General features: G+C 37.3%; 1 protein-coding gene across 1 annotated transcript in view; it reads right to left on the bottom strand.

Annotated features, from left to right (window-relative positions):
- Positions 1–21,723, bottom strand: part of CENPI (centromere protein I) — a 65,666-nt gene that overhangs the window by 19,703 nt on the left and 24,240 nt on the right. Inside the window, exons 6-14 of the mRNA XM_008059832.2 lie at positions 13,354–13,402; positions 13,043–13,089; positions 8,432–8,521; positions 7,958–8,086; positions 7,559–7,726; positions 7,289–7,409; positions 5,331–5,422; positions 3,483–3,600; positions 3,335–3,399 (exon numbers count right to left, since the gene is read on the bottom strand). Of these exons, the coding sequence (XP_008058023.1) occupies positions 3,335–3,399; positions 3,483–3,600; positions 5,331–5,422; positions 7,289–7,409; positions 7,559–7,726; positions 7,958–8,086; positions 8,432–8,521; positions 13,043–13,089; positions 13,354–13,402 (879 nt within the window). The remainder of the gene's footprint in view (positions 1–3,334; positions 3,400–3,482; positions 3,601–5,330; positions 5,423–7,288; positions 7,410–7,558; positions 7,727–7,957; positions 8,087–8,431; positions 8,522–13,042; positions 13,090–13,353; positions 13,403–21,723) is intronic.

The following is a 21,723-nucleotide window of genomic DNA, read 5'->3' as shown; positions in this document are numbered from 1 at the left end:
CTGCAGAACTAACCCGCCCTCTTCCTCTTCCTCCTCAGTCCATTCAACATGAAGACAATAATGACAAAGACCTTTATGATAATCCACTTCCACTTAATGAATAGTAAATATATTTTGTATACCTTATGATTTTCTTAATGATATTTTCTTTTCATTACCTTACTTTATCATAAAAATATAGTGTGTAATAATATAATATGCAGAATATGTATAAATCAGCTGTTTGTATTATCTGCAAGGTTTCTGATGAACAGTAGGCTTTTTAGTAGGCTTTCAGTTTGTGGAGTGTTGAAAGTTAATCATAGACTTTTTTTTCTTTATACTGCATTGGAGTTAGCATCTATAGCCCCCATGTTGTTCAGGATCAACTGTAATTTCTTTGTTGTCCTAAAAATTTGAGAGGTATTAAAAAATTACTACCATAATTTTCATGTATAAAAATATGTAGCATTTGTAGGTCATTGTTTTGTAAAACTGGTGTGTCCATATGGCTCCTTGAGCTATGGTCATCATTTTTCCTAGCTTTGGCTTCCTCCTCTACCTTGGGGAGGTGAATCTCTCTCTCTCTCTCTCTCTCTCTCTCTCTCTCTCTCTCTCTCTCTCTCTCTCTCTCTCTCATTTTTCTCTGTGGCTGTCCTAAGCACCTAACAGCCTCCTGAAGTCTTCTATTCTTTATAACAAAACTTCCCATTTTGAGAAACTTAGCATTTTTAGGCATAAAGCATTCCAATTTCTTACCCTTTCTTCCAACTATACAAATATACCTATATATCCATCTATCCATATGTCCTTTCCAGGCTTAAAGGATAAGTGGTGCCTCCCAATCCCTAACCATCCATTCAAGTAAATCTCTCTACCCAGCCTTAATCCAATACCTTTATGTTTTTTCTGGAAACTTGTACAATCAATTATCCCCCATCTTTCCTTCATTTTCAACCTCTCCCTCTTCTCAACTAGCTCCTTCCACTCTATTCTATAAACATACTCAGGCTTCTCTCATTCTCGGAAGGAAAAAACTTTCCTTGATTCACAGCCCCACTATAGCTATATGTCTACCCTTTCTTTTTGGTCAAACTTTTTGAAACAGTCTCTACTCACTGTCTTACTTCTTCACTTTTCATTTACTTCTCAACCCACACAACCTGGCTTCTACCCCCACATTTCACTGGAACTACTCACAAAGGGAGCCAAAACCTCTATTGTCAATTCTAAAAGAAACCTTTTTTGTTCTTATCTTTCTGAACTTCTGGGCTATTTGGCAACATTGTTTCTTTACTCTTTCTTGATTTCCTATATTCCTTTTGTTTCCTTGGTACTGTTATTCTCCTGGTTCTTTTTATACCTCTGACAATTCCTTCTTAAGGTTCCTTCAGACTCTCTTCCCCTTTGGCCTGAGAATTAAATACTATGTATCCTGCTGAGTTCTGTTCTTGGCCCACTGTGTGTTCCCTTCCCTCCTCTCTCCCTCTCTCTCTCCCTCTCTCCACCTCCCTCAAATATATATGTGTGTGGATGAATGTGTATATACATATTAGGTTGAACCATAGGAAATTGCTAATTATCAACCATCTCTGACCTATAAAATTGGCAATTTCCTATGGTTCAATCTAATGTTTGTATGTAAATAACTCTTTAGATTGGTGAAATAAGAGAAGTAAAGAATAACCCAACTAGAGGACTAAAAGGGAATCACAAAAAACTGCAATATAAAGTCCCTAAAAATGTATTAGCTGGGAGAATTGGTGTGTATTATTAAGTGAATGATGCTATAAGTCAGATAGTAAGCTACAAGTAATATAAATAAGCCAGCCGGGCTCGGTGGCTCAGCCTGTAATCCCACGCCTTTGGGAGGCTGAGGTGAGTGGATTGCCTGAGCCCGCGGGTTCGAGACCCGCCAGGGCAGCGAGACCTCATCTCTACAATAAATCAAAAAATCAGCCTGGCGTGGTAGCACACGCCTGTAGTTCCAGCTACTTGGAAGGCTGAGGCGGAATGATCGCTGGAGCCCAGCAGGTGGAGGCTGCGGTGGCCGGTAGAGGCCACTGCACTCCAGTCTGGGCGACAGAGTGGACTCCAACTCAAAAAACAAACAAACAAACAAAATATAAGCCTCAAATCCAAGTTAATGTTATAGGTAATTAATAAAGTGTCATTCAATTATGACAAACATTAACCAGGACAACATATTTTTCTTGTAAATGTGGCCAACAGTAAATGATTTAAGCTAAAAGAAAAAAAAAGCTGTAAAAGAAACATTACTTACATTGTCACTCTTTTGGAATAGAAATAACCATTCTATAAGAAAGTGGCTCTCAAAATCATTCAGGTAGAATTCCTGGAAACCATAGTGGCCTCTTGGAGACCACCCCAAAATAATTATATTTTATATCATATAAGATTGGAACAATTTTATCATCAGAAAGTAATTGCATTATAAATACACAATATAAATGTCACAGGGAGTTTTGTTTGTTTTGGTTACTACTATATTCCCCATGTCAAGAAGGGTGGCTAGTACATAGTAGGTGCTCAAAAAATATGTGTGAAATGAGGATGGGCACAGTGGCTCAGGACTATAATCCCAGCACTGTAGGAGACTGAGGTAAGAGGATTGCTTGAGGTCAGGAGTTCGAGACCAGCCTGGGCGACAGAGTAAGACCTTGTCTCTTAAAAAAATTTTTTTTTCTTTTTTTTGGAGTCAAATCTCACTCTGTCACCCAGGCTGGTGTGCAGTGGAATGCTCATAGCTACCACAGCCTCGACCTGCTTGGCTCAGGCGATCCTTCTACTTCAGCATTCCAAGTAGCTGGAACTACAGGTGTGTGCCACCACGCCCAGCTAATTTTTTTTGATTTGCTGTAGAGACAGTCTCACCAAGTTGCCCAGGCTGGTCTCCAACCTCTGGGATTAAGCAATCCTCTCACCTTCACCTCCCAAAGTGCTAGGATTATAGGCATGAGCATCACACCCAATCAAAAAAAATTTTTTTTTAATTTGTGAACTGAATAAGCATATCTACAAAAATATAAACCACAACAATCAAACTAAGTACTCCTCAGTTTGTTTTTATTAATATGCATTCGCCACTTGTTTATTCACTTTGTCATTTGCCACAAGTGGAAATATTCAATAAAACTGTATGTGACAAAATCTTAAAAACATAAAATTCTATGCATTAACTTTGAATTGAGTGACACAGCACCTCAAAGGCCAAGTCCAAGATAATCCTCTTAGAAAACTACAGCTATAATGTCAGTTTGGAATTGTGTATCACTGGCAACAGAATAATACTTCCTATTAAATCTAAGCTAGACAAACTTTTGATTTTTTTTACCTTGAAATAAATGGTTGATGTAAAGAAAAGCTGTGCTAGATGGTCAAAAAGAAGTGGTTTCACCTCTAGGAATAAAAAAAAAAAAGATTATTTAAAACCTTTTAAATTCATATTACATTAAATGACTCTAAATTTTCATGATACATACCAGAGAAGCTACTAAAAGGAATCCAGCTCACAAGCTGAAGGAACTGTGACCTACAATAGCGGCCATCCCAGAGAGGAAGGCTCTTATACAGGAATGCTTCACAGGAATAAAACCCCTCCTGTAATACAAGTGGATAGTAAAACCTTATATGGAACTCTTCAGTAATAATTAATCTCCAAACAACCAGTTTATTTTGTGCTTTAGTTGTTTCATTCTTAGACTAATTTTTTGCCACCAATATAATAAAAGCCTTAGGTTAGGTTCCAGACTTCCTCATAAAAAGGATGAGACTATTAGTGTTTGGATACATTACCATCCTTATCAACATAGTTTCCAAATACTGTAAAACTTCATCAACTGGAAAGAAGGTAAAAAGTCAAGTTATAAAATATTTAAAAAGATAAATAAAATTTATTATTTTGAGTTACATGTGGTAATTTGAACAATCAACAATCTGTGTACAATGTTATACAATAGGGTTAGAATTGAATTGGCAGTCAAAGGCCAAATCCAAACTCTGGGCAGCTCCATCTTTAGAGGTCCAAATGTCTAGGTTACTTATATTTCCACCAGAGTGAAGATCTGGGCTTCTCTTTATCACCCAGAGCCTTAAATAGTGGCATGTACTAGGACTCTCTACGTGACATAAATTCTCTGAACAATCTCTTCCATATCACATCTAAAGCTACTACTTTTATCATAAGGAGTCCTAAATCTATATTTCTAGCCCAAATCTCATTTCTGAGCTCTAAACTCATTATCTTACTGCCTACTGGGTATGACCTCTTAGATGTCCCACAGGCATCTCTTAAACCAAATGTATCTTTCCTTCCAAACCTGCTCCTCCTATATTCCTTTTATCAGTGAAAGATTTCCATCCTCTCAAGCAGGAAACCTAAAAGTCAACCTAGAGATTCCGCCCTTTATTTTCACTATCATCATCCATACTCAACTTCTAATTAAATGGTTTCATACCAAATCCTTAAGATTTATTCCACAAACATTTATTGAGCATCTCTCTCTCTCTCTCTCTCTCTCTCTCTCTCTCTCTCTCTCTTTTAGTTGGAGTCTCACTGTCGCTGAGGCTGGAGTGCAATGGCACACTCATGGCCACCACAGCCTCAACCTGCTGGGCTCAGGCGATCTTTCCACCTCAGGTTTCCAAGTAGCTGAAACTACAGGCATGCCCCACCACACCCGGCTAATTTTTTTAATTTATTATAGAGACAAGGTCTCACCAAGTTACCCAGGCTAGACTCCAACCCCTGGGCTCAGGCAATCCTCTTACCTTGCCCCACCAAAATACTGGGATTACAGGCATGAACACTTGTACATGAAGAAAAGTTACACATGGTTTTTGTACCTGGCTGGAAGCTCATGTGTGGAAAAAGAGATGCGAACAAGGAGCTAACCCACATTGGTAATGAGTAAAGGCTTCTTGATGGTACTGAAACCTGATTTGCAGCTTAAAATACAACTCAGCGTTACCCAGACCAAACAGACCACTGGCTGGAACATATTTGGCACCCAAAAAATGTTGATTATAAGAACACAAGTCGTGACCCTTTTAGATTTACTTCACTGGCTAATTCAATTAATTTGATGCACTTAATTACCTCTCCAGTTTGTCCTCCTATAGTCTTTCCCTTTTTGCATAATTTAACATATTCTCTCTTCAAATCCAACAGTGTAAAGATAAAAATCCAACTTGGCTCTATTTATGAGTTTCAAATCAAACAAATATTGTTTACAAAAGATGTCAAGTACTAAAAAAAAGGTTTTCAATGGACATCTAAATAAATTTTACTAATGAGTGGAAGAGTATGTAGGAAGCAAGCAAAATCTTACTTGTAAGAAGCACTCTGCCCTGATGATAGTATCCAGGAAGTTGGTAAATTCTTCTCCATGTTCATAATTATTCACCTTGTACCAAATACATGCTAGAACAGAAAAAGTAAATGTAAGCATCTGGTTGCACAACAATAAAACCTGCACAAAACAGAATTATCATTATCTAAAATGACAAATTTAAAAACTCATAAGTCTCACACATCCTAGCCAACTCACACTATAGATTTTTTTTTTTTTTTTGAGTTGGAGTCTCACTCTGTCGCCCAGACTGGAATGTAGTGGCCGCTCCCGGCCACCGCAGCCTCGACCTGCTGGGCTCTGGCGATCCTTCCGCCTCAGCCTTCCAAGTAGCCGGAATTATAGGCATGCGCTACCACGCCTGGTTGATTTTTTGATTTATTGTAGAGATGAGGTCTCTCTGCCCAGGCGGGTCTCGAACCCACGGGCTCAGGCAATCCACTCACCTCAGCATCCCAAAGGCGTGGGATTACAGGCTGAGCCACCAAGCCCGGCTACACTATAGATTTTAACAGATGTATGGAGGTGATAGTGGAGATGCTCAACAACTTAGTAATAGAAGGGGAAGCTTATAGTGAAAAAATAAACTGGTAAAATTCATATTTAATGACTATAATTAGCTTTATATCACACAGCAATCTAAGAAACTATAAATGTATGAATTAGAACTTTGAGAATACCCTAAACTTCAGTTACAGTGAGCTGGATATAATCTAAGGGTAGTAGGAATTTAGTAAGCAGAAATCTAATAAACTGTATCATATCTTATCTAAAGAAAAACTCTGAGTAGAAGGAGAGTTAGCTGGAACCAACTAAAACCAACTTTAAACACTTGAAGTCAGGAGTTGTTTACCTAGGAAAGAAACACTCAACACAGTCAACAGAAATACTATATACAGAGAATTATATCCCCACTGGAGGAATGAAATGCTCAGGCTTTACTATGGCCTGGATGAAAGACTCTGTATTGACCTTTTTTTAAGTTAGGGTCTCACTCTGTCACCCTAGGCTGAAGTGCAATGGTACAATCATGGCTCAACTCAACCTCCTAGGCTCAGGCAATCCTTCCACCCCAGCCTACCAAGTAGCTAGGACTACAGGTGCACGCCACTACACCAGGGTGATTTTTTTATTTCTTGTAAAGACAGTCTCGCTATATTGCTCAGGCTGGTCTCGAACTCCTGGGTTCAAGCAATCCTCCCACCTCGGCCTCCCAAGGTGCAGGGATTACAGGCATGAGCCACTGAGCCTGGCCTAACCTTTCTTTTAATTCTATAATTAAGAAATCTTCTTAGTGTGCACCTGTAGTTCTGGCTACTTGGAAGTCTGAGGCGGAAGGATTGCCAGAGTCCAGCAGGTTGATGCTGAGGTGGCTGTAAGCATGCCACTGCACTCCATCCTGGGCAACGGAGTGAGACTCCAACTCAAAAAAAAAAAAAAAGAAATCTTCTAATGACTAATTTGGTTCCCATATATGCTGATAGCAGAGAGAGAATATTCTAGTTGGCAGACATGAGCATTGTATCCACCAGAAAGAATTACTTCTATTAAAAAAAATAACAAACTGACATTCTGGCATATACATTCATCTCTTCTGAGTTTGGTTAGCATTAATCCAATGACTCTGAAGGCCTAACAGCAAGTTTCTGAACATACAAAGATGTAAAGGCCTTGGATCATGACAGTCAGATAGGAGATACCCAGTGAGTTTTGGTGGCTATCCAGCAGTGTTTCCTTAACAACAACCCCTCCATCTTACTGCCTTAAAATTACAACAACGTAAGCATTCATGCTCTGAATATATGATTACACAAAAATAATTACAACATATGATGGCCCCTCTTGTCTAAAATTCGGCACCCTTATAAAAGAAACCCATTTGTAGACTATCTTGGTCCACCCTCACTCATCCAATGCACTTACATATCAATTCTTACCTTCTTGCAATGTTTGACTCAACCAGAAATAGAATCTCAGTAAGACTGGCTCATCCTTGACACAGTTAATATAGTGAAGCAACAGAGAATTGTTTAGCACAGAGCCCATCTGAGAAGGCAGCTGCAAAGACAGAATAACCAGTCAACAGTAAATATCTGAAAAGTAGGTCGAGGAAATAAAGAAATCATCATAAAGGAAATATATAATAAAAATAAAGGCCATGAAGATCAAATAGAAAATGCAAATAAGCACATGGTCCAGTCACATACCTCTAAACAATGGATGTTCTGTAAAAGCTGAGGGAAACTTTGAAGTTGTTCTAGTGGAAATGATCCATTGCTACTAAGAAAATCAGAAAGACTCATTTCTTTTTTTCCACTTTCTTTAGTGTAGTTACAGGAATTGAGCACTGGTATAGCTGAGTGAGAACTCCATCTCTAAAGGAGAAATATAATAAAACAATCAATGGACTAAACAGAATATAAACTATAAATATAAAAGTCGCTGTTAAGTGTTTCAGTTAATGAAATCCGAATGTGATTTGCACAGAATCCTGGGTAATTAAAATGTATTTAAATATTTATAGTCTCCTCTAACATCTGAATGGTTATTATTTGGATTTAATTTTTTAAAAGCCACATAAATCATTTGAAGCTTTAGATACTTACTCTTTTTAGAGGACGAACATTAGCTGGACCTAACATCAGCTTCAGAGGTTCTGGAGAAGGTCCCTGGTTTCTTTGTCTCACAGCAAGCAGAGCTGTCTTCCACAGATTCTCTGAATTCTTAAAATAGATCTTTAAATTTGGATGTAAGGCACAAAAGAATAAGTGCCCATAAGTTGGAGCAACATAGCAACATAAAGTCTAAAACTCTTCATTAATTGAAAGTATATTAATTATGAAATCTTTTACACCCATGCAAATCCATTTAAGGTATCTTTTTCCTGATCAGGATCTATTAAATAATCAAATGGGATCAACATGAAGTACTAATCCCTAAAAAAACTTCTTGAAAACAGTGCCACAATACCAGATCTTAAAACAGCAGGCTGTAAATATTTTAGTTCACATCTGTAAATTAACTTTACAAAAATAATATATTTCAATCTCAATATGATTCATCTCTTCTTGGTCCCTTACCTTCCTCCTTGCAGGCAAAAACACAGAAATCAGAGTAGGAGCATAGAACTTATATAGTGACAACAAAGCCTGGATGTGAGGCTGCATTCCCTGAAAAAAAATGAGTTTTCCATTTTCAAATCTGTGATCAATAAGAAACTGAGGAAATAAACACCAAGAAGAAAAAAGGTAACACAAAAATAAACTGAGACCAAACATATATTCAGATCCTAATTTTACTATGAGAGACAGCTATGGAAAGATGCTATATAAATTCAAGGAATGAGTAACCAGATATTTAAATCAGTCATCATAAAACAACACTCTCTAACCTATGATCTTCTTTTTGATAATCTTTTCCCTGATTTTACTTCTTCTTTATGTTCTCTCTCTTCTTCTCTTTCATTTTTATCTTAATATTTCTCAACGCTTATGTTAGGCTTACCAATCATCCTTACTAGCATAGCAGTTTTATTTTCACTGGTAGCATATTCAGACCTCAAAGTTTACTAGCCCTTGAGCTAAACATCAAGAAGACCAAAAGGGAAGCCATGAAAATAGAGCAAAGAAAATATTAATATCTGATTATAATGATGTGTGGAAAATTAACTAGGAAATCACAATTGGTATGCAGTAATCGAGAAGCTTTGATATAACTGAAACAAGTCTTAACAAAAACATTAACTTCACAATGAAAAAAGTCATCACTGCTAGATACCTGTGGTTGATATATCTGGCTATACAGAAAAAGCATACCACTAAAATGAGTTCTAAGGAAGTAACCAAATTGTTTTATTATACTAAAATTTTGTTGAATTGAATACTGTACAAAGTAAGGTGGCAAATGAGGCTTAGAAATACAATGTTCCTGTTTTATAAAAGTTTCTTGAAATTAAATTTATTAAAACAAAACCAAAACGACCTAGTTTATCTGTGTGGAAAATATCTTCTGACCTCTGTACACCCATTATCAATGAGTATCAGAGTGCTTGTTTTGAGTTGGAATGTTTTTGACAGAACAAATATTTAGCAGTGTAGAGACCTTTAAAACTTATTGTCTAGTTAACTGAACCTATCATTTTGCTAAAAAGTTAACACTAAAAGGCCAGGTAGACTTCCAGTTAAACATGGTATGTTGAACATATGAGGGAAGACCTCAAAAAAACAGAATTATCTTTTGGAGAGCAGACCCCTTGTAGTGAACTCAGAATTTGTTCCTCTGGATCAAATGGTCAACCAAAGTTTTTATCTGGAAGTTTTGAGAAGGTTGCAATTTGCAAAAGAAATGTCCTGAGTTAAGGCAAAGTGATGACTGGTTCTTCCACCACGACAATACACCTTCGCACACCACACTGAGCGTTCAGCAGTTTAGACCCAAAACAGCATGAACCCCATGTCCCACCCTCCCTATTCACCTGATCTTGCTCCAAGAAACTTTTTTTTTGTTTTCCTGGATGAAAAAAATCCTCAAAGAAAAATGTTTTGCCAATGTGGAAGAGGTAAAGCAAAAAACGGCAGAAGCACTACAAGGTATCAAAATCAATGAATTCAAAAACTGGAGCAGGGGAAGCATACCAATAGGTGTATTGCATTAAACGGAGAGTACTTTGAAGGTTACTGAAGTTTAAACATGTAACAGTAAATACACAATTTTTTATAAATAAATTCCAGGTTTTTTTGGGTCCCCCCCCCCCCGTATGCGATTCCAGAGTCCCATTAAAAAGAATGAAAAAGATATAAAGCGCAAGTTCAAAGAGAACAAGAGAGGAAACAACAGCAAATGAGAAATCTAAACTAGATTTTGGAACCTAGACTGATGGTGGGCAAATAGTACCCAAGTAAGCAAAACAAAGAGAATAAAACCTAACACATCAATAGAAAAAGCCTCAAAAAAAGAAAAGGCATTCACAATTGAGAACTCCCAGAAAGGCTCAGGAATTTGAGGGAACCAGACAACTCTGAAAAGTGGAGTTGCAAGATAAATAGAAAACAGGAGGATTGCAAGACAGTCTACATAAGAAGCAGTTAGAACACCAGATTCCTTCATTAAACTAGCAAAACATTAGGGCTTTACTGGACTACTCAGACACTAGGCACAGCTGAGGGAGGATACCAGGAACATTCCTTACCATTTTGCACTGCTTAAGTCCCAGAGTGCCAGTAGCCAGTATATACCTTGTGACAGTTAATTTTATGTGTTGATGTGCTAGGCCACAGAGTGCCCAGATATTTGGTCAAGCATTATTCTGGGTGTTTCTGTGAGGGTGTTTTGAATAAGATTAACATTTAAATCAGCAGACTGAGTAAAGCCTACTGTCTTCCATAATATGAGTAGGTCTCATTCAGTCAATTGAAGGTCTGAATAGAAGAGGCCCTGAAGGAAGAAAGAATTCTCCAGCAGACTAGACTGCCTTCAGACTTTATCTGCAATATCAGTTCTTCTCAGTTTTACAGCAGACTGCTGTCAAATTCAAACTAGTACATTGGCTATCCTGGGTCTCCAGCCTGCTGGCCCACTCTACAATTTTGGGCTTGCCAGCCTCCATGATCATATGAGACACACACACACACACACACACACACACACACACCTATTGATCATCTCATCTTTCTCTGAAGAATCTTGCAACCTCATAGACAGGAAACAGGAGAATTCTTCTCTGGGAAAACTTACAGAGTCATCTGAGAAGCTCCCCAAATGAAATAACAAGATCCTACAGTGAACAAGTCCTGTATATGCACACAAGTTTCCAATCACCATTTTAGTGTTTTACTCTTAAATATAAACAAATAAGGTTTACCAGACATTTGAGAAAAACCTCTACCATGAAAGGCAGACCAAACAACTAAAAAAGAAATGCTGAGGAAACAAAGACAATGCTGGGAACAGAAAAAAATTATAGCCCAATATGCATAAACACAGGCTCATACCTGGTAGAGAGAAAATCCCAGAAACCATCCTTACCAACCCTTAGGATGAGACCTAACTCTCCCTTTCTTGTTCTAAAGATTGCTCTCAGTAGGGCTTCATGTATGTAGAATAATAACATGCCTGCCACCAGAAAGGCAATTTCTGTATTTTTGTTTACTTCATAGATTGGCAGTTATAGGGCATGGATAGGATATATGCTTTTGCAGGTATCAGAAATTCATACATCTAATATATTTCCTCACATATGCTGATTATGCCTTGTACTACCATGCATGTTAGGTTATATATGATTCTTCTTGATGTGATATTGTTGGACTTGTCCAAATTCACCAAAATTCATCTAATCAAAACAATGTTATGAATATATCTTTATAAATGGGTGTTATCTGATAATGGAATAATTTAGTAATATACTCTATAGAATGTTAACACTGAAACCATACATTTAATATTTGGTCTGGTTTTAAATTTTTAGTTAATTATCTAATAAATCTTTTTTTTTTTTTTTTTAGTTGGGAGTCTTACCGTCACCCAGGCTGGAGGACAGTGGCTCACTCCTGGGCAGCCTCGACCTGCTGGGCTCAGGCGATCCTTCCACCTCAGCCTTCCAAGTGGCTGAAACTACAGGCCACCACCATGCCTGGCTAATTTTTTTAAAATTATCATTATAGAAATGAGGTCTTGCCAAGTTGCCCAGTCTGGTCTCGAAACCACAAGCTCAGGCAATCCTCTCACCTTGGCCTCCCAAAGTGCTGGGATTATAGGTGTGAGCCATCACACCCAGCCCAATAAGTCATTTTTAAACTTGAACATATACTGTATTTCCATTAATACAAATCAGCAAGATCTTATATTATGGTAAGAACTGTCTTATTCCACTGAAATGTTTTGCTGTAATATGAGAAAATGTATATCTTTTTCACAATTCTATTAATATGAAATAAAATTCAATTTGGACAAAAACATTACCAATATCTTCAGAGAACTAAAACAGGAGGCTATTATACCCATGGAACTAAAACAGGAGGTTATAAAACAAGAACAATTATTGAATTGCACTAAGGGGAGATCTCACACTGGAGAAGCACGAATGTGTTCTGTGTTTGTGTTTTTCATTCAATGTGAATACCTTTGGGTAGGCCATGAAAGCTCCAATTAGGCATGGGCACACTATTTCCTATTGTTTTATACCCAAAATGTCACAGGCTTCTGCTACCTGGCAGGTATAGAGAAAATAACAATGCAAGAGAGCTGTAAGGACAAGAGATAACAGTCAGAGAATATACTAACGTTGAAGTATCCAGAAGATAATGTCTTGAAATGCTTTTCTAAAGCACATCCACAAAAATAGAAACCAATTTCTGACTACTCCCTAACATATTGTTCCAGCCATACCAATCCAATTCCCTCAACAATGTTTGCTCTTTGGCATCTACATGTCTTTGTTCATGCTGTTCCCTCTGGTAGGAGTGTCCTTTTCTCCCTTCTTTGCCTCTTTAAATCCTATAAATTCCTTAAAATTTCTCTCAAATATCACCACTCCTCCTTAACCTCAAGTCTAATTTTCCAGTGTGTTGACTGAGCTCCCCTAAAAATAAGTTCCTTGAAAATAACAACTCATTTGATTTTGTATCCCCTAAGCCTAGCTTAGTACCTTGTATACAGTACACTGGCCAGTCTTGGGTCTTCTTGGTACTCACCATTTTGGTTTGAAGATCAAGCAGTTTTCGCACACGAAATGGTTGGACTAGAAAAGGTAAAGAAAAGAGGTACTAATCATTTGGTTCATAATAAAAACAAACTAGTTATAACTGAACCACCATTTAATATAAACACCAAGTTCAGTTAAACCATTAAGGAAATGTCCTTACATAAAAGTACCAAAAAGCAATTTCCACAAAATGAGTCCTGTCATATAACTAATGCTAATAGTTATTTTAACTTCATAAAGGTCAACGCAAATGCTAATTCTACAAAGTGAATGTAATACAACTGGAATGAAAATACTCACCATTCTCTTTTTTGGTAAGCAAATATAACAAATGGCAGACATAAGGACACTGTTAAAATATAAAAAATTTAAAAGAAATGACAATGTATCTTCAACACAGCAGCAACATATTTTCCTCAAATGTCAATCTTATTAAGTAAAAAGGTTTCGGGACTTAACTGAACAACAGTTTTACAAAGCTTCTCTTTTTCATACCACATAGTGGTGATAAAAAAACTATAGTTTTAATTGGTATCACATGAAGGAATGTAAATCACTGCAGACAATTTTTAAAACAGAAAAGAATTGCCCATAAGGCTTCTACCTAACAAAAATGCATGTATTCCATTCAATATTAGTTCATATTTAAGATACAAACTTAAAACTTTAATCCTGATTTTCCACTTAAAAGCATTTTCCCATGTTGTTTAGTCTTCAAAATTATCATTTTCAATGATGCTTCATATTCTAGCAAGTATTCATATAAGAATGTAATTAACAGTTTAGTCCTCAGTTTGGCAAATAGAACACACTCAATAAATTTGTTAATTAAATTACTAAATAACCAATTCCCCTATACCATTTCATTTGGAATGTCCATTCGTTGAGGTGTTATTCTAGATTAGGAATCAGCAAACTACTTGTTTTTGTAAATAAAGTTTTACTGGAACACAGCCACACCCATTCATTTATGTATTATCTACAGCTGCTTTTACACAACACCAGCAGAGACAGTATGGCTCTCATGAATAAAATATTTACTACCTGGTCCTTTAAGAAAAAGTTTACTGATACCTTCCCCTGATGATACAAATGTGAAAAAATCAATTATTTAATGGTACGAGAGAAAGCAACAAAAGCAGACTTTCTTTAAACACTTGCATTTTGGTAGTCATGACTCCAAACTTTAAAGTCTGAAATACAGAATAGTCCATATCGCCTTTTCTGTACTTAGAAATGGTTTCAGAAAGAATCTAAATATACTTTTAAGTATAAATTTAGATATAGGATCTTTTTTTAAAAGAAAGAATGCATACTATGGCAAAATCTGCCACATTCTACACAGAGAATAGCAATTTTCAGTAGAAAAAAATGTGTTTTTATACCCTTAAGATATGAACTATTAGCAACACTATTCATCATGTTGAATAAAAAATAAGTGGCACACAATCACTTGCCCTAGGCTCCAGCATTACAGGAAATCTGACATTCTCCTTTAATCACATCGAGGGAGGAAAAACTCATGCATCAAATATTTCACAATCGCCTTTCTGGCAAATATTTAACTACCACATCTGAGTCACTATAGATTCAGACTTCCACAAAATTATATGAAAATGACTTTTCTGAAGTATTGATTTTAAACATTAGGCCCTGTTTCTTGATCTGGATGACATTTACATGAATGTGCTCAGTTAGTGAAAATTAATCAAACTGATTACTTATAATACAGGCAATTTTCTGCATGTACATGTACATTATACTTTATTATTTATTTTTGTAATGACAGGGAAAAAGTCTGTGTACAGTGGCTCATGTCTGTAATCTCAGCACTTTGAGAGACCAAGGCAGGAGGATCATTTGAGGCCAGGAGTTCAAGACTAGCCTAGGCAACACAGCCAGACTCAGTCTCCATAGGAGATTTTTAAAAATTAGCCAGGCATGGTGGTGCATGCCTGTAGTCCTAGCTATTCAGGAGGCTGAGGCAGAAGGATAACCTGAAGCTAGAAGTTCAAAGCTGCAGTGAGTGATGATTACACCACTGCACTCCAGACTAGGTGACAGAGTGAGACCTGTCTCAAAAAAAGAAAGAAAGAAATGAAAAGGAAGAAAGAGAGAAAAGAAAAACAGTAGGCCCTCTTCCCTCCTGCCAAGCTGAACGAGAAATTCTCTAGTCAGGATCATGAAAACTACTCAAGTAGACTACAATTCCTTTGACAAATTTTAAAAATATAAAACAATGTTTATTGAATAAGACAGACAAAAAGTCCTGCTCTCAGGAAGTTTATATTCTATGTTCCCTCACTGAAAGAACTCAGTCTATTGAGCTATTAGAAGAAAAAAAAAAAGTAGATCTTCTTATTTCCCATTCTTTACAAAGTAGGCCTAAACAACAGAAAACATTTTTGTTGCAATTTGGTCAGTTTATGAACAGAAACAATATGAGGTTAAGAAAGATGTCAAAGTAAGTGAGAATCAATCACATAAAACTTATCATTCAATAATGCTGTGCAACACAGGGCAAGCAGAAGGGATAAGTATCCTTACTTTCTATCAACACTTCAAAGTCACCATTGTTTTACCCTTACATTGAAAAAGGCCTCCACCAAGACTCAGTTCACCCAACCTTACTACCTCTATCTTACTTCTACCCTATCAATTCACTACAAATCTTCTAGTACCTTTCCAAAGTTCTCTCACTGAGAGAACTTTGATGCAGTTTTCTTCTTCAACCCTAGTCCCAACATCATGCCACAAGAATTTAATGTCCATATCAATCAATCACCTTGGACTTAGAGTTTATGGAACTTCTCAATTCCAATGTCCTGATTACCATCTACAGAAACATTGTATATTAGATACCCTGAATGACCCTGTCTGCTTTCTTGCAACCTAACAATGTTTTTATATCCAGCTGTTTAAGCACATTTCTGAGCTGGCATGAAAACAAAGAATCAGCAGCTCCCCAAAACAAAATGAAAGTAGGAACATTAAATATTGAGCAAGCTCTCTTCCCAACATTTTTGCTAAAGCTTAGAAACTAAACTTCTGGCTTTAATAGCTACAAAGGGAGACAGGCATATGTTAGGCAAGAGATAAAGCTTAGGACTCACCCAACGTGAAAATTATGCAGAGAATATATTAGAAAACTGGAACCCTCCCCCAAGAGCTACACACTAAGTGTATAGTTTGGAAAGATAACAAATCCTACTCTGCTGAACAGGAAATTGCTGTCTTGACCTTGGAATTGGGTGAGAGAAAAATAAAGCCCTCCCAAGATTTTGTAACCATAAGCCAGCCCTAAATAGGTAGGCAGTTTAAATTTACACTGGTGGGATGGCCTAGAAAACCTAAAAAGAAGAATTTAAAGTGGCTCCAATTTAGTTGTAACTCCCAGGCAAATCATATATCTGATAAGGGACTTGTATCTAGAATACAGAAAGAATTTTTAACAATCTGATAATAAAAAGACAAATAACCAAGTTAAAAAATGGGCAAAGGATCTTAGCAGACATTTCTCCAGGGAAGATATACAAACAACCAATAAGTACATGAAAAAATGCTCAATATCATTAGCTATCAGGAAAATGAAAACCACAATGAAATACCACTTCACAACCACTAGGATGGCCATAATCAAAAGGTCATATAAAATAACATGTGTTGGCGAGGATGTAATAAAATTGGAACGTAAAGATTGCTGATGGGAATGAAAAATGGTGTGGGCACTGCAAAAAACAGTGTGGTGATACCTCAAAAAGCTAAACATAGACTTATCATATGACACAGCAATTTACTAGGTATATATCCAAAGTAACTAAAAGCAGAGACGTGAACAGATACTTATACAGAGGGTGCCAAAAAAAGTACACACATTTTAAGAAAGGAAAAACTGTATTAAAATTGTAATATTCAATATATACCAATAAAAAAAGATGAATACAAGTCACATTTAACTTCTGCAATTACAAGAGATGCTCAAAATGGTTACCATAGTATCCAGACACTTCTGATTATGGTGAACTATTGCAAGACTTGTTGCTGTGTGAGGCCTCCCAGATGTTCCCTTGTGCACATCATACACAGTACCATGCATCTCAGACTTATCATGAATACATGCAATTGTTAGGCATGTTGGAGGTTCTGTTGCATACTCACTCCTCCATCGTCATTGTATTTCCACAACATTCTCGAATTTCAAATACCACTTCAAAATGGTCTTGCACTCCTTGATGACAACCATGCTTCTGTCATTTTCTTTGACTGTCCTGCCTGTTGCATGATGAGGCTAGCTTTCACTTGATTAACATCATCTTTTGAGCGAATGGCATACTGCACATTGCTACCATAATTCAATTCAGCTTCAAAAATAGTAAACAGATAGCATCACTTAAAATGTGTACACATTTTTTTGGCACCCACAGCATACTAATTTTCATTGAAGCATCATTCACAATAGACAAAGGGTAGAAACAATCCAAGTGTCCATCAAAGGACAAATGGATAAACAAAATGTGATATAGTCATCCCTTGTTATTAGCAGGGGATTGGTTCCAGAATCCCCTGGACGTGGATGCTCAAATCTCCTATACAATATGATGTAGCATTTGCATATAACCTGCCACATTCTCCTATATACTTTAAATCATCTCTAGATTACTTTTAATAACTAATATAATGTAAATGCTATGTAAATAGTTGAATAGTATATTTTTAAAATTTGTACTATCATTATATTACTTCTCTTTATAAATATTTTCAGTCCACAGCTGGCTAAATCCATGGATGCAAAATCCACAGATATGGAAGGCTGACTATCTATACGTACAGCAGAATACTTATCTGCCATAAAAAGAAATGAAGTTATGATATTGGTACAAATGCATAAACCTTGAAGACATTATGCTAAATGAAAGCAGCTAGACACAAAAGGGCAAATATTATACAATTTCTATATGAAGTACCCAGAATAGGCAAACTCATATAGACAGAAAGTAGATTAGAGGTTACCAATAGCAGGGGGAAAGAAAAAAGGGGAGTTATTGCTTAATGGGTAGAAAGTTTCTATTTTAGAAACAAATAGTGGTGGTGATGCTTGCACAAGCCTGTGAATGTAATTCATGCCACTAAACTATACACTGAAAATGGTTAAAATGGTAAATTTTATATGAAAGAATAAATAAAAGTTATAACTGTTTAAAAAAGGAAGTACTGATAAGTTCATCTACAATTTGGATGAAACTTAAACATTTTGCTAAGTAAAAAAAAAAAAAAGCCAGTTATAAAAAATGACTCATTATATGGTGTCATTTATATAAAATGTCCAGATTAGACAAACCTATAGACAGCAAGTAGATTAGGGGTTGCTTAGGGCTGAGGGGAAAATATAGAGATGGAGGTGACAGCTAAAGGGTATGAGATTTCTTTTTGAGGTGACTAAAATGTTCTAAAATTGGCTATGATGATGTTTGTACATATCTGTGACTATACTAAAACCGAGAAAATTAGATACCTTAAATGGGTAAATTGAATGGTATGTGAATTATATCTCAATAAGGCTGTTTTTAAGGCCAGGTATAGTAGCTAACACCTATAATCCCAGCACTTTGGGAAGCCAAGGTTGGGAGAATCACTTGAGCCCAGGAGTTTGAGACCAGTCTGGGCAACAAAGTGAGACTTTGTCTCTATCAACAATAAAAAAATAAGCTGACTATAGTAGTGTGGACCTGTAGTCCCAGCTACTTGGGAGGTGACACAAGAGGATTGCTTGGAGGGGCTCAAGGCTGCAGTGAGCAGTGAGCTATAAGCATGCCACTGCACTCAGTCTGGGTGACAGAGCAAGACCCTATCTCAAAAGAGAAAAGGAAAAGAAAAGCTGTGTTTAAAAAGCAACCAGAAAGAAAAGAGAAAAAGACAGATTATAATTAGACTGATTCAACAACTATGGAAGGAGCCGGTGGAATAATGCTATCAATATCCTGAGATAATTTAACTATCACACTAGAATTCAACATACAGCAAAACCAATTTTCAAGAACCAGAGCAAAGAAAAGATATTTCTAGACAAAGACAAAGAATTTACCATCCAAAGTTCCTCACTAAAATAATAAAGAACATTATGAGTCAAGTGCAACGGGCAAGGTGGCAATGAAACCAATCAGAGTGTGGGTCTATGCATGGTGAATGTGCATAAGGACAAATCTGTGTGGGTGTATGTGTGCAAGTGAGTGAGGGAATGTACACCTGAGAGGAAACATGAGATCAAGTACCCAGGGCTCTCCTGCAGAAGCGGCTGCAGTTTACCACTGTTCTGAATTTGGTGCCTCCTGGGCATAGGAACATCCACCATTCTCGGGGCATCTCTTGGGTAAAGGCAGCAGAGATCAGCTGCCTCTTAGCACCTGGTACCTGGCACCAACTGTGGCATCAGGCCAAGCACTGGCAGAGGGAACCATGGAGAAAGCACAGGGAGGAAATCTGGAGCTGAGCTCCATTGTAGAAGAAGAAGTGGGCCAACTCTATTTTCTCTGTCTCAGAACCAGGCTCACCCAATTCTGAGCTGCCTGCACCCCGAGACTGAGGGGCAATCTCTGTACTCTTTTGGGATCAGCCATTGTTAATCCAGAGAAGATACTTCAAGTGCACAGTACCAGAGAGACAAACATTCCACCTCCAACACTGGACCAAACACAGACATGTGCAATCAGAGTGGGAGACACAGCAGCAGAGAAGTTGGGGTGAGTCCTGACCTGATTCACTCTCCTTCCCCCAGCAGTCCATGGGGTGTCTGACCCACATGGAGATTAGCCTAATCGGCCTGTGCTGAGAGTAGAAAGGAGGGTCTAGAGACTGGAGCCACTCCCCACAGTGAGCCAAAAGAGACAGAGCTTCAGACACACCAGTTAAAAAAAAAAAAAAAAAAAAAAAAAGGAAAGGATCCTGAAGTTCCAGAAACGGTCACAAGAGGGAGCACTTTTTTCTTTTACTAGCTCTCTCCTTACATATCTTTGTATCTTCTGATTTGATTTACCCCTTTATCTCCCTCCCCCCCTTTTTTTTTTTTGCGTATGGGTATATTTGAGGGTGAGTGATATCTTCAATTTGTTTTTATTTTTGTTTGGGAACCTGTTTGTTTGCTTGCCTGTTTTCCTTCTCCTTCTTTCTCTTCATCTTCCTTTCTTTTCCCCCCTTTCTTTCTCTGTTCTTTTCCATTCTCTTATTTCATTTTGGTTTCAGGGAGTATACATATGCTCCCACTACATGGACATATTGTAAGATGTTGGGAAGTGGGTTCCAGGGAGCCCACACCCCAGTCAGCAGATACTGTGATCTGCAGGTAGCTTCTGAACCATAGCTCCCTCAACCTTAATCAAACTTCAAAACTGCAAAAAGCACAGTCTCCTACCCTAGCTTTAAAATTGAACAAATCCAGTGGCACTACTTAAGGAAGAATAGGGGATTGAGCAAACAGAAGTGAAAGCTACCCCCCATCGCTGAGCAATGGAATTAAAGAGGGGTTAAAAAAAGGAGGAGGGAAAAATTCATTACAAATGAAGAAGAATCAATGGAATAATACAGGTACACCCCAGACCCCTGGAAAGACAGTGTCCAAGAATACAGACATTGGAACTCAAACAATGAAGAGCCCCCAGAATGACTGGTCTCAAACCACAAATCCTGATATCAAGGTATTGATGGAGAGGATGAATAGAAACAAACAAAGGCAAGAAGAAAGAATGAAAGAGTTGATAACTGAAATGACGGCAATCAAGAATACAGTAAACGAAGTAAACAACAAACTGACAAGCATGGAAAGCAGACTTAATCAAGCAGAAGAATCTCAGAGCTTAAAGACCAAAATACGGAACTAACCCAAACAGTCAAAAACATAGAAAGGAAGCTTAAAAAGATGTAACAAAGCCTCAAAGAGATGTGTGATTATATTAAAATGCCAAACATACACCTGATTGGCATTCCTGAGGCAGAAAGGCAGACAGAAACAACCTTGGAACAAATATTTCATGAGGTTATCTGAGAAAACTTATCTCATCTCATCAGAGACATGACCATCCAAACACAAGAGAGTCAGAGAACCCCTGCAAGCATCAAATGAGAAGACCAACTCCTAGACACATAGTAATTTGCTTACACAAAGTAGGTATAAAAGAAAAATTCCTAAAGGCAGCAAGACAGAAAGATCAGACTACCTACCAGGTAAGACCAATTAGAATACTAGCAGACTTATGTACAGAAACACTATAGGCTAGAAGACATTGGAGTCCAATCTTCAAAGTTCTCAAAAATAAACAATTCCAACCGAGAATTCCTACCCAGCTAAGCTAAGCTTCATCACTGCTGGAAATTAAAATTCTTCCCAGACATTCAATCCCTAAGGATTTATGCTGTCTCCAGACCAACTCTACAAAAGATGCTTAAAAATGTATTAAGCAAAGAAAGGGGGAAGAAAGAACACTCTCTTCCCAAGAATGCAGGAAAACAGAATCAGCACAGCATGCATCATAACTGGCAAACTGAAAACACACACACATACCAACCAAAAAATCAAAAGAAAACCAACAAATAAACAAACAATAACAAAAAAGAACTTTATAAGAGCCTCATGACAGGGATAAATTCTCACATCTCAATAATTAGCCTGAACATGAATGG

This window comes from Carlito syrichta, unplaced genomic scaffold (assembly GCF_000164805.1).
Source record: "Carlito syrichta isolate Samal-C Ts95f unplaced genomic scaffold, Tarsius_syrichta-2.0.1 Scaffold304388, whole genome shotgun sequence".
NCBI classification, from domain to species: Eukaryota; Metazoa; Chordata; class Mammalia; order Primates; family Tarsiidae; genus Carlito; species Carlito syrichta.
Note: the sequence above shows the minus strand (reverse complement) of the source record. Positions and strands in the feature narration are given on the sequence as shown.